This window comes from Vipera ursinii (genome assembly GCF_947247035.1).
Source record: "Vipera ursinii genome assembly, chromosome: Z".
NCBI lineage: Eukaryota > Metazoa > Chordata > Lepidosauria > Squamata > Viperidae > Vipera > Vipera ursinii.
The window spans coordinates 109,647,764-109,661,100 of record NC_139517.1 but is presented as its reverse complement, the minus strand read 5'-3'; the positions used below and the strand labels follow the sequence as shown (position 1 = coordinate 109,661,100).

Sequence of the window (13,337 nt, the reverse complement as noted above, 5' to 3'; positions counted from 1 at the left end):
AGCAGTATCATCTGTCACGCTTATTCTACTGTAGGGGAGAATTTTAAAGACTCCCTAATTTAATTGTTTTTATTCGAAAGACTTAATGACCTTGTGTGGGCTCAGAAATCAGCAGGATCAGGCATAGTTAGTACTTGGAAGGAAGACTTTCAGGGATTAACAGAAACTGTAAATTAGACTGGAAAGCTGAAAAAAAATATGGCAGCCACCTTTGTATCATGTTGTGATTTTTCTGTTTTAAGCAAATGGATCTGATTAAATAATTTTTTAAAAAAATCCTTCTGAAAGTATGGATTGAATTAGGAAGGGAGGAAAAAGAGGTGCCACAGAAAAGAAAATGAGTACTTTAACCAGATGGCGTGAAGTAGCTGCTTCTTTGGGTAGATATTTAAGAATATGTAGACAGTCCAGTGTCTTCTGATATTAACAATCCCAAAGAAGAGGAAACGAGCTTAAAGATGGAAAAAAGTGTCTAGCTTCATATGTACTATATCCATATTAGTAAGAGCTGCAGACCAATTCACCAGTGCAGAAGAGTAGATGTTCAATGATTAATTAATTTCAGTGCAGGAAATTATATTTTTTACAAGTAAAAATAAAATTCACATGGTAAGGAAAAACCACGGTAATATTATTCCAAACAGCACTGTTTCAGCAGTCATTGTTTTAAAATAATAAGCATATTGTGTCATATGGATATTGTTGAGCTGCAGTAGTATATATCTTATTTGCAAAAGAGAGAGAATGGATAGAAAGACTTACTATGTATTCATAGTTGGAACTACGATGGTGGTTGCAATTTTATTGAGTTCTAAATTCAGTTTAAGAATAGATTTTAATATATTTTCTTATACATTTAAATGAGAATTGGTACCAGTGTCTTTGTCCAAAGAATATTGTACATCAACTATGTCTGATACAGGATTTTCAATATTACAGTTAGATCATGCATACAAATTCAATATCAATATTTATATTAGCTCATACAAGAATTTGACTCTTACTAGCTTTAACATTCTAAATGTGATGCATGGTTATATTAATGAATATACTTAATTTTTTTTCATGTGAATAATAGCTTTTAGATGGTGAATCTGGAAAAATAACAATCCTGTGAAGACAAGATCTCTAAAATACTCATAACCATTAAACATTTTCTTTCCTTTCATGAACAAAAACAATCCAGTTTTCTGCTTCTCTTCACTGATGTCTTAGAAGTTTATGTTTGTGTTGCAGTTTTGTTAAATTGAACAAATACATCCTTTCAACAATACAGAATGCAGCTCCTTTGATTTTATTCTGGAACAAAGTACTGTTCCTAAGCTGTGAGGCACACTTCATGCCAGATCACTGCTGATGAGATGCAAACTATATCAAGGTCTGCAGCAGTAATGGTAAATTACCAATGCAGATATCTTTTTATGCTTTTTTTAGTTGATGGTTCTTTTTAACCCAATTTTTGCAGGCTTTGCTTTCTGTACACGATATTGTTGCTGAGAAAAGCTATGATCCTGTATTGCCTCCCATGCCTGACGATGTTGATAACGAAGAAGATTCTGTAAAAATAATCAGACTCGTAAAAAATAGAGAACCTCTGGTAAGTTTTAGCACTTAAAACATAATAAGCAGTAGCAATAGCAGCAGCATTTGACTAATATTCTAAAAATGAGTTAATGGTTTTATTTTTATTCTTTGCCATACAATTCAGTGAGAACATTCAGTCACATTTAAGCCATACTGATTTCACACAACTAGCTAAAGAAAAAATAATGGAATCAGGATCCAGAATCTGTTGTATTCTGCATCTTTATTTTCAAAGATAGCCAAGAAGACCAAAGAGGACCATATGTGTTATGTTGTTTTTATATCAGTTTGTACAATCTTCTTCACAAGCTGGCTTTATGATGTACTGTTTCTTTGTATAATCTATATTTTGAATCATTTGATGATTTTTCAATTCTTGATTGCATTAAGATAGCTTCCTCTTAAGCAGCCAAAATAAAACCTTCAGTTTCTTTTTTTAATTCCAATTATAAGTCATTGCCATGTTTTATCTTTATCTACTTACCCTCCAATCTTTTTGTAGAAATTGACTATTGTTGTTAGCTGCAAAGTAGTGTCCGACCCATCGCGACCCTATGGACAACGTTTCTCCAGGCCTTCCTGTCCTCTACCATCTTCTGGAGTCCATTTAAGCTCACGCCTACTGCTCCAGTTACTCCATCCAGCCACCTCATTCTCTGTTGTCCCCTTCTTCTATTGCCCTCGATCTTTCCCAGCATTAGGCTCTTCTCCAGTGAGTCCTTCCTTCTCGTTAGGTGGCCAAAGTATTTGAGTTTTAGCTTCAGGATCTGGCCTTCTAAAGAGCAGTCAGGGTTGATCTCCTCTAGGACTGACCAGTTTGATCGCCTTGCAGTCCAAGGGTCTCGCAGGAGTCTTCTCCAGCACCACAGTTCAAAGGCTTCAATTCTTTGGCGCTCAGCCTTTTTTATGGTCCAACTTTCACTGCCATACATTGCAACTGGGAAGACCATAGCCTTGACTATACGCACTTTTGTTGACAGGGTGATATCTCTGCTTTTTAGTGTGCTGTCTAGATTTGCCATGGCTTTTCTCCCAAGGAGCAAGCGTCTTTTAATTTCTTGGCTACAGTCCCCATCTGTGGTCATCTTGGAGCCCAGGAAAATAAAATCTGTCACTACTTCCATTTCTTCCCCATCTATTTGCCAGGAATTGAGAGGGCCGGATGCCATGATCTTGGTTTTCTTAATGTTAAGTTTCAACCCAAGTTTTGCACTCTCCTTCTTCACCCACAACAAGAGGCTCTTTAGTTCCTCTTCACTTTCTTCCATTAGAGTTGTATCATCTGGATATCTTAGGTTGTTGATATTTCTTCCGGCAATCTTAATTCCAACTTTTGATTCATCAAGCCCTGCCTTTCTCATGATGTGCTCTGCACATAAGTTAAATAGGCAGGGAGACAGTATACAGCCTTGCCAGACTCCTTTCCCAATTTTGAACCAATCAGTGGTTCCGTGTCCAGTTCTCACTGTTGCTTCTTGGCCCACATATAGGTTTCTCAAGACACAAACAAGATGGTCTGGTACGCCCATCTGTTTAAGAACTTGCCACAGTTTGTTATGATCCGCACAATAAAAGGCTTTAGCATAGTCAATGAAGCAGAAATAGATGTTTTTCTGGAACTCTGTAGCTTTCTCCATGATCCAGCGTACATTGGCAATTTGATCTCTAGTTCCTCTGCCTCTTCAAAATCCTGCCTGTACTTCTGGTAGTTCTCGATCCACATACTGCTGGAGTCTAGCTTGTAGGATTTTAAGCATAACTTTACTAGCATGAGAAATGAGTGCAATGGTGCGATAGTTTGAACATTCTTTGGCTTTGCGTTTCTTTGGAATTGGAATGTAAACTGATCTTTTCCAATCCTGTGGCCACTGTTGAGTTTTCCAAATTTGCTGGCAAATTGAGTGTAGCACTTTTACTGCATCGTCTTTTAAGATTTTGAATAGCTCAGCTGGAATACTGTCACCTCCACTAGCTTTGTTGTTGCTCAGCTTTTCTAAAGCCCACTTCACTTCACATTCTAGGATGTGTGGCTCGAGGTCAGTGACCACCTCATTGTGATTATCAGGGACGTTAAGCTCATTCTTGTATAGTTCTTCTGTGTAATTTTGCCACCTCTTCTTAATCTCTTCTGCCTCTGTTAGGTCCCTGCCGTTTTGGTCCTTTATCATGCCCATTTTTGCATTAAACGTTCCCTTCATCTCTCCAATTTTCTTGAAAAGATCTCTGGTCCTCCCTATTCTATTGTTTTCTTCTATTTCTTTGCACTGTTCATTTAAGAAGGCATTCTTATCTCTTCTAGCTATTCTCAATTGGGCGTATCTTTCTTTTTCTCCCTTGCCTTTCGCTTCCCTCCTTTCCTCAGCTATTTGCAAAGCTTCCTCAGACAGCCATTTTGCTTTCTTGCATTTCTTTTTCTTTGGGATGGTTTTGGTTGCTACCTGTTCTACAATGTTGCGAACCTCTGTCCATAGTTCTTCAGGCATCTGTCTATCAGATCTAATTCCTTAAATCTATTTGTCACCTCTACTGTATATTCAACAGGGATATGATTTAATTTATACCTGAGTGGCCTAGTGCTTTTCCCAACTTTCTTCAGTTTATGTCTAAACTTTGCAATGAGAAGATCATGGTCTGAGCCACAGTCAGCTCCTGGTCTTGTTTTTACTGACTGTAGAGCTTCTCCATCTTTGGCTGCAGAGCATATAGTCAATCTGATTTCTGTGTTGACCGTCTGGTGATGTCCATGTGTAGCTAAGGACATCATTTTTTGGTGTTAGTTCTATAAGGTGCTGTAGAGCTTCATAGAACTGGTCAATTTCATCCTCTTCAGCACTGGTGGTTGGGGCATAGACTTGGACTACTGTGATATTGAATGGTTTACCTTGGATTCGAACTGAGATCATTCTGTCATTTTGAGGATTGTATCCCAGTATTGCTTTTCCTACTCTTTTATTGACTTTGAAGGCTACTCCATTTCTTCTGAGGGATTCTTGCCCGCAGTAGTATACCTGATGATCATCTGAATTAAATTCACCCATTCCTGTCCATTTTAGTTCACTGATACCTAAGATGTCGATGTTCAGTCTTGTCATCTCTTGTTTGACCACGTCCAGCTTGCCTTGATTCATGGATCTTACATTCCAGGTTCCTATGGAGAAAAAATCTTTACAGCATCGGATTTTCCTTTCACCACCAGACACATCCACAGCTGAGTGTCCTTTCGGCTTTGGCCCAGTCGCTTCATTCTTTCTGGCGCTACTAGTACTAGCCCTCTGCTCTTCCCTAGTAGCATATTGGATGCCTTCCGACCTGAGGGGCTCATCTTCCAGCGTCATATCATTTTGCCTTTTGGTACTGTCCATAGGGTTTTCATGGCAAAGATACTGGAGTGGGTTGCCATTTCCTTCTCCAGTGAATCACGTTTTGTCAGAACTCTCTGCTATGACCTTTCCGTCTTGGGTGGCCCTGCACGGCATAGCTCATAGCTTCATTGAATTACGCAAGCCCCTTCGCCACGACAAGGCAGTAATCCATGAAGGGGGAAATTGACTATATAATGCTTTATTTTCCTTGCCAGCATTCTATTCATATTTTTATTCCTTTATTTTATATTCATGCTTTATTTCATATACATTCGGTGAGTTCTAATTTTTAACTTGCATCCTTGCTTATTCTTGTCTGTCTTTAGTCAGCAGATGAACACTTTTCTTATTTGACAATTGGTTCAACTTGAAGTAAATCTCTGCCTCCATTTTAGAGGGGCAGATATAGACCTTCAAAATCACTACTGGAATATAATGCATAGTGAATAGTCATCAATTTTCTTGGTTTTCAGTCCAAGCTGTCTAGCTCAACTTGTGTCCAATTAAGAATTCCAGCCATGTATTATATTCCAATGATATCTTTGTTTGTGTTTCTATGCTTCAAATTTGTGTTTTTTTCTCACTCTTTGAATATATTATTTAGTAGTCACATTTTTAATTTTCCATGGCTTGATATTATCCAACTGAAAAATTTCCAGATATTTGTGAGCTTCATCCTGATGTTGTTGATGGTTTGGCTATTTGGCATTTCAATTCCATTATTGTTTGTGATTTTACCCCAATTTATTTATTTTTATTTATTCCACATATGCTGCCCATCTCACCTAGAGGTAACGCTAGCACATTTAAGCCAAATTTCATTGCTATATTTACGCTAAAAAATTTATTTGTCAATGACTGAATTTCAATGTCGATCATCCATATAAAGCAAGTGTGAGATTGTATTAGGCCTTTTTTCTTTTTTGGTATCCCAGATGTGTTTTTTTTTTAAAAAAACTGAAAATGGATCATACTAGTGAACAAATAATAATGAGGGTAATAATGAAACTCCCTGGAAGATGCCTGTCCTAATGTCGACAAGCTCATATTTTTCTAAACCATTTTATTGAATCCAGTTGTTCCCAAATATTTTATGATCAAACAATATAACAAATCAAATACGTTTTATAGTCAATCCACACCATACAGTATGTAAATTGGTTCTTAAGCTTTTGCATTTCTCCCAAATCATTTGTGCCTCTGCATTTCCTTTTATTTCCATTCTGTTCTGTTGAATATTGTAGTCAACGATGTTACCGACCTACAGTTTCGTGGTGTGATTTTTTTAACTGTGGTTTTTTAAAAAATCACTATGTTTTGCCAGCTACTAACCAATCACTGATGTCTCTTTTATGCAATATTTCATTTAGCTGTTTAATTATGATTAGATATAAACCTGTCAGATCTTCAATCCCAAAACCATGAAATCGATCGTTTCCAGGAGATGTTCGGTTGTTAATATTTTCACTTGATTTTTAACTATTGCTGCTGTTATTATTAGTCATCTAGAAAATTGTTTTATGTGGTTCAACATTAATTTTATCGTAATTCTTAAATTTATTTTTAAAGGGAGCTACTATTAAAAGGGATGAAAATACAGGCGCTGTTGTTGTGGCTCGGATAATGCGTGGGGGAGCAGCAGACCGAAGTGGTAAGAATTTTTAAACTACAGTTATAGATATTGAATGCAGAATTTAATTTCTAAATTTTTAAATGCTAAATCAAGCAAAATCTATTAATTGGATCTTCCTATATTTTAATATGTCATGGAATGTAATTTACCTTTTATCAGGTACAGTTTATTGGAGCAGATGTACAATTATGATATTGTGTACATTATGCATGCAGTACTTTAAAAAAGGAGGAAATTGTCATTTTCTTCATATTGTGATACTATTTTAGTTTGAAAAATCAGTTTCCATATTTAAGCATCAATGTATTCCTGCCACTTTACAACAATGCATCACATTTCATGTAGATTGTATATCTAATATATTAATAATTAGAAATTCTGCTTGGTAATGGAACAAAGAGGTTTTTAAAAACTTGCCAAAAGAATATAGTGTATACAGTATTGGAGAAAGTTTATTGAAAAAAGAATTTCACTATCTTTGGTTCTATCTAACATCATACCATTAATCAATGAAGTTTCTTCTTACGAAGATAGATCTAGCCAATTCTAGATGTTTCTCAATTTTCAACGCTGCCAAAAGCAATCACTTTCAGAATTACCTCCCAGCCCTTAAGAAAACTAGCTCAGGAAATTTTAGGAGCTGCCAGGTGACAGATGAAGTGGTTAGGGAAGTTCATTAACTTAATGTTGGATATAATTCCTTGTTGATATAGACACACATGAGCACATATGCACACACATATATAAATCATCAGTACATAGCTAGGCTTGTGAAGAAGCAAAGCTGAAATTTAGTTGGAAAGAGCATGATTTGAAAAAATGTTCAGGTTGCAGTGATTCATTCAATATAAGAATTATCTGACTGTTACATAACTGTTTCGTAGGTCTCATTCATGTAGGTGATGAGCTAAAGGAAGTCAATGGGATTTCAGTGGAGGATAAAAAACCAGAAGAAATTATACAAATTCTGGTAGGTTGAAAATAGAATATTTAATTGAAAAACACAGAAGACTAATTTTTCAGTATTGAAGTTTTTGATGCTATTGTCTGAAGTTTCTAGTAGATGTTTATAAAAAAAGAGTATAAAGAGAAAGGGTATAAAGCAGTGTCCATAAAAAAGTGAAGCAACTAAATTACTCTGTGGTAAAAGAACAGTACAAAGCTAATAAAATGTATATTTATTTTACTTGCATAAAATTTAAAATAGATATATTTAGACCAACACAAAAAATAGTAATTTAAAAGAAGTCTCCTCCCAGTGTTGTTTTTAGGTTACCCCTTATATACTTGAGTATAAGCCGAATTTTTCAGCCCACTTTTTGGGCTGAAAAATTCCACTTCGGCTTATACTCCAGTCAACAAAAAAACTTACTGAGGACTTGTGCGCGGCCGAGGCTTTGGAGCTTCCGGGATCGCGCTCACCTCTCCCAAGCCACCGCCGTCCGGAGACCTGCCGAAGTTTGGGGAGGTTTGGGGAGGTGCGCGCGCACCTCCCCAAAAGTCCCCAAACGAAGCCGGGTCTCCGTTCCTCTGCGCCCTGCCTGCCTGCTTCTTTCCACAGCGGAAAGAAGCAGGGAGGCAGGGGGCGGAGGAACGGAGACCCGGCGACGTTTGGGGAGGTTTGGGCGCCTCTCCAAATATCCCCAAACGTCGCCGGGTCTCCGTTCCTCTGTGCCCTGCCTGCCTGCTTCTTTCCACAGCAGAAAGAAGCAGGGAGGCAGGGGGCGGAGGAACGGAGACCCGGCGACGTTTGGGGAGGTTTGGGCGCCTCTCCAAATATCCCCAAACGTCGCCGGGTCTCCGTTCCTCTGTGCCCTGCCTGCCTGCTTCTTTCCACAGCAGAAAGAAGCAGGGAGGCAGGGGGCGGAGGAACGGAGACCCGGCGACGTTTGGGGAGGTTTGGGCGCCTCTCCAAATATCCCCAAACGTCGCCGGGTCTCCGTTCCTCTGTGCCCTGCCTGCCTGCTTCTTTCCACAGCGGAAAGAAGCAGGGAGGCAGGGGGCGGAGGAACGGAGACCCGGCGACGTTTGGGGAGGTTTGGGCGCCTCTCCAAATATCCCCAAACGTCGCCGGGTCTCCGTTCCTCTGTGCCCTGCCTGCCTGCTTCTTTCCACAGCAGAAAGAAGCAGGGAGGCAGGGGGCGGAGGAACGGAGACCCGGCGACGTTTGGGGAGGTTTGGGCGCCTCTCCAAATATCCCCAAACGTCGCCGGGTCTCCGTTCCTCCGCCCCCTGCCTCCCTGCTTCTTTCTGCTGTGGAAAGAAGCAGGCAGGCAGGGCACAGAGGAACGGAGACCCGGCGACGTTTGGGGATATTTGGAGAGGCGCCCAAACCTCCCCAAACGTCGCCGGGTCTCCGTTCCTCCGCCCCCTGCCTCCCTGCTTCTTTCCGCTGTGGAAAGAAGCAGGCAGGCAGGGCACAGAGGAACGGAGACCCGGCGACGTTTGGGGATATTTGGAGAGGCGCCCAAACCTCCCCAAACGTCGCCGGGTCTCCGTTCCTCCGCCCCCTGCCTCCCTGCTTCTTTCCGCTGTGGAAAGAAGCAGGCAGGCAGGGCACAGAGGAACGGAGACCCGGCGACGTTTGGGGATATTTGGAGAGGCGCCCAAACCTCCCCAAACGTCGCCGGGTCTCCGTTCCTCCGCCCCCTGCCTCCCTGCTTCTTTCCGCTGTGGAAAGAAGCAGGCAGGCAGGGCACAGAGGAACGGAGACCCGGCGACGTTTGGGGATATTTGGAGAGGCGCCCAAACCTCCCCAAACGTCGCCGGGTCTCCGTTCCTCCGCCCCCTGCCTCCCTGCTTCTTTCCGCTGTGGAAAGAAGCAGGCAGGCAGGGCACAGAGGAACGGAGACCCGGCGACGTTTGGGGATATTTGGAGAGGCGCCCAAACCTCCCCAAACGTCGCTGGGTCTCCGTTCCTCCGCCCCCTGCCTGCCTGCTTCTTTCCGCTGTGGAACGAAGCAGCCTGAACGAAGCGGAGGCTTGCAGAACGGCGGATCGGCTTATACTCAAGTCACCAACTTTTTCCAGTTTTTGGGGGTGAAATTGGGGGTCTCGGCTTATACTCGAGTCGGCTTATACTCAAGTATATACGGTAAATTCTGCTCTCCACAGTGCAGAAAATTGGGTCATATCATACCTGAAAGATCCATTATTGGCTGTTGGAGAGGTTGCACACTTTTGAGTAATAATTACTTCTATTCAGTGCAGAATTAAGTTTCAAGGAAATAATTTATTGAAAAATATCTTTATAGTATATTTATGGTATATATCTGATAAACAGCTATCATCTTCTAAATTACATTACGTTACAGTACATAAATACATAATTTCCTGTGATAGAAAACATAGTTTTTAATCCATGTACAATAGATCAAAATTGTTTGCTATTAAATAATAGGAATTGGACTGGAATCTATTATGTCTTCTGTTTTGTTTTTTTAAGTACATAATTTAGTAATTTATATTTACATATTTTAGTCTCTGTCCCAAGGAGCCATTACATTTAAGATTATACCCAGTATCAAAGAAGAAATCTCATCAAAAGAAGGCAAGGTAAACAAACACTTGTTGGATTCAACTAAGGTTCTTCACATAATGGCTATGCAAAATTTATTACTTACTTACTTATTAAGGCTTAAATGCCAGTTCAATCCAGCATTGTTTCTCAAATATTTAAATGTTTTTATCATGATAGGTAAATTTATTTTATGCCAGCAAGCAGCGGTAACAAGAGAATTCCATATATTTTAAGTAATTCAGGGTAAAAAATGTATTTTTTTCTCCAGATCTTCATGAAAGCTCTTTTTGACTATAATCCCAATGAAGATAAAGCAATTCCCTGTAAAGAAGCTGGACTGCCTTTCAGAAAAGGCGATGTTCTTCAAATCATGAGCCAAGATGATGCCACCTGGTGGCAAGCCAAGCTGGAAAGTGATACTAATCCCAGAGCAGGCTTAGTTCCTTCAAAACACTTCCAGGAAAGGTATGTTATTACTGATTTCTCATCCTCACTTCCCAACACTTAAAAATGTGATCAGTCTAACCATTAGAGCTGCACTGAAATGCAGTACAAAGACTGAACTCGGTATTCTGTCTAGGGAACTCCATGAATTCTTAAAAGTACCAAAGTTTGAAAAATACTGGTTTAAATTGGATGTTATTATTCAGCTGCTTATATTGATAATGACAAAACCCGATACAGCATTTATAATCTTGTTTGCGAGAATTAAACCGATGGAAAAGAGTTCATCAGTATCTACACCACAACTTGTAGAATGTGCTGATGTGTTAAGAAAATGTTACCACTTCTATAAAAAGAAGACAAATGCAGAATTTAGTTTAGGAGAGTTTAAATAAACTTCACTGTTTATTATAATGTCTTAAAATTCTGGGTGATATTTTTTTTTTAAAAAAAAGATTGCCTCAGACCTACAACCATTTGTTTAGTGACAATTCAAAGTTAAAATGGCACTGAAGAAAGCTATCTATGTCCACTTTACGAATGTTACAGTATCCCAGTGGTCACATGATCAAAATTCAGACGCTTGACAACTGACTCATATTCATAATGATTGCAATGTCCCGAGAATCATGTGAACAACTTTTGTGACCTGACAAGCAGGGTCAGTGGGGAAGCCAGATTCATTTAACAACTGCGTTACTAACTTAACAACTGCAGTGATTCACTTAACAACTGTGGGAAGAAAGATCGTAAAATGAGGCAAAACTCTCTTAACAATTGTCTTGCTTAGCAACAGAAATTTTTGTTTCAATTGTGATCATAATGTGAGGACTACCTGTACATACTGTTACTAAAAGAGCATTAAAAAAGCTTAAAAGTTTTGTTTTCTTCCCCTCCTCAAACTACTTGATAGGAGACTCGCATTAAGAAGATCAGATGTACAGTTTCGGCCCTTGAAGATTTCAAATAAGAAATCATGTAAGTCTGTTGCTACACAACTTGCTTTTGGCATTTACAAATTACACAGTAAAGGAGTGATGCTATTCATTCTTTAGGCCCAAACCTCTCTACTTGTATAAGAAAAATTGCTGGTTTTGTTGCTGATTCCAGATCTTAAAGTATATTCTTTTACCATAGCAAAGAAAATAAAATAGATGTAGGAAATAGATTGTTTCCTTAATCATTTGAACCGTTCTATTAATGTACCACTCTTTTTAAAATTCCATGTTAAGTTAGTTTGAATTCCAAAAATAAACATCCTGTAATATAATTACCACTAAATTGCAAGTGTATCCTTTAAAAAAAACTGTTATAAAATATTTATCACATTTAGAATCATATGATCATATTCGTGTATCAATTTTCCACTTCACTGACGTGTTATTAAGAACATTGTAAATAAATGGTATTTTGTTGCTGTATTTCCACTATTCTTCTTTTTTTCCATGTTGGAATCAGTAGAAATACTTCATCAAGCCAATTATTCTGTTTTCTTGAAGTTTCTGTTCTATATTGTGAAAAACATTTAATGTCTATCTCGGCACCATGCTCAATGCTTCACCAATTTTCATTCTGCCAGCATCCAAGGATGATAGGATATAAGAAAATAAGAGGTGGAAAACATAAGAGATGGGTAATTTGATAAAAGCTAAGCAAGCCATGCCTAAAAACAAATTCTATAAATAAATAAACATTTTAAGATCAGGAGATAATTTTATATTCCTCATGCTATCAGAATTAGAAATAAGAAAATAAAAACTTCCATGAGGAGTCCAAATTTCCATTAATGTATGTCTTATTATCAACGGCACTGATGATGTTATCTTGTTTGGATAATGAACGGTCTACAAGAAAAAACCAAGTTCAGAGAGCACCAAGGACCCCTATATGTGTTATGCAGAATCATAATGACAGTCAAACCTCTAGCATTTTTCCCACTGTTACTAATGTTTCATTGAAATTCTGGATTTGAAGAAATAAATAGTGTTTTTCAGACAAGGTCTGAAAAGTAACTAAGCCCAGGAATTGATTAATCACAAATTTCTGGAAGGTACAATCAGGCAGAAAATAGACTTGTCAAACATCATGGAGCCAGTGGTAAATGACTAACTCTATGTTTCATGTAGTAGCACCTAGTACCTAGATTCATATATGTAAATATGAGGTATCTCAGTTGCATGTTATCCATTTGATGGTTTCTCCTGAGGACTTAGATCTGTAGTTCTTACAGTCATTCAGCACAATTTTAGATTTCATGTGCTCTTTAAAGAAATAAAAACAACACGGTTTGCCAGACCTTCATGAGCAGATGTTAAATTCAAAAGGTGGTATTCAAAGAAGAGGTATTTACGCATTTTATTAAATCTGAATGAGTAGAACCAAATTTATATGCTGGCATAATTGATAGCAAAACTATTAATCTTTAGAGACTGCTAATTCATTTTTCTTAGTAAAAGTCATCTCACTTTTCATCAACATTTCTGTCTTGTCAGTTAGCAAAATACACTGTGTGGATGAAGCCACCAGCTCAGAGAAAGAACCTTCACCTCATCCTACACCCCAACTATAGATATTTACCACTATTGTAAAATACACTGTTATCTCAAAAACAATATTTTCCTCCTGTTACTGAATTGAGATTTTTCATGTTTACCATTATAGCAAAATAGTTATAATGAACATCTTACAGAAAAACAGGTACCAAATTAGTTATATAACTGTATGGCTCAAGTCCCTGTTAGGAACTCTTTGTACAGCCCTGGCCTTGAGAAGTTTGAACATGTTATTTGAATTC

At 38.6% G+C, this 13,337-nt stretch overlaps 1 protein-coding gene across 3 annotated transcripts in view; it reads left to right on the top strand.

Annotated features, from left to right (window-relative positions):
• The window catches only part of MPP7 (MAGUK p55 scaffold protein 7), a 96,654-nt gene that overhangs the window by 56,020 nt on the left and 27,297 nt on the right, over window positions 1–13,337 (top strand). For 2 of the 3 annotated variants that reach the window (XM_083379425.1, XM_083379424.1), the window contains exons 6-11: window positions 1,466–1,597; window positions 6,516–6,597; window positions 7,464–7,549; window positions 10,060–10,134; window positions 10,368–10,564; window positions 11,457–11,521. In XM_083379425.1, coding sequence (XP_083235551.1) covers window positions 1,466–1,597; window positions 6,516–6,597; window positions 7,464–7,549; window positions 10,060–10,134; window positions 10,368–10,564; window positions 11,457–11,521 — 637 coding nt within the window. The remainder of the gene's footprint in view (window positions 1–1,465; window positions 1,598–6,515; window positions 6,598–7,463; window positions 7,550–10,059; window positions 10,135–10,367; window positions 10,565–11,456; window positions 11,522–13,337) is intronic. The other variant, XM_083379426.1, reaches the window with a different exon arrangement.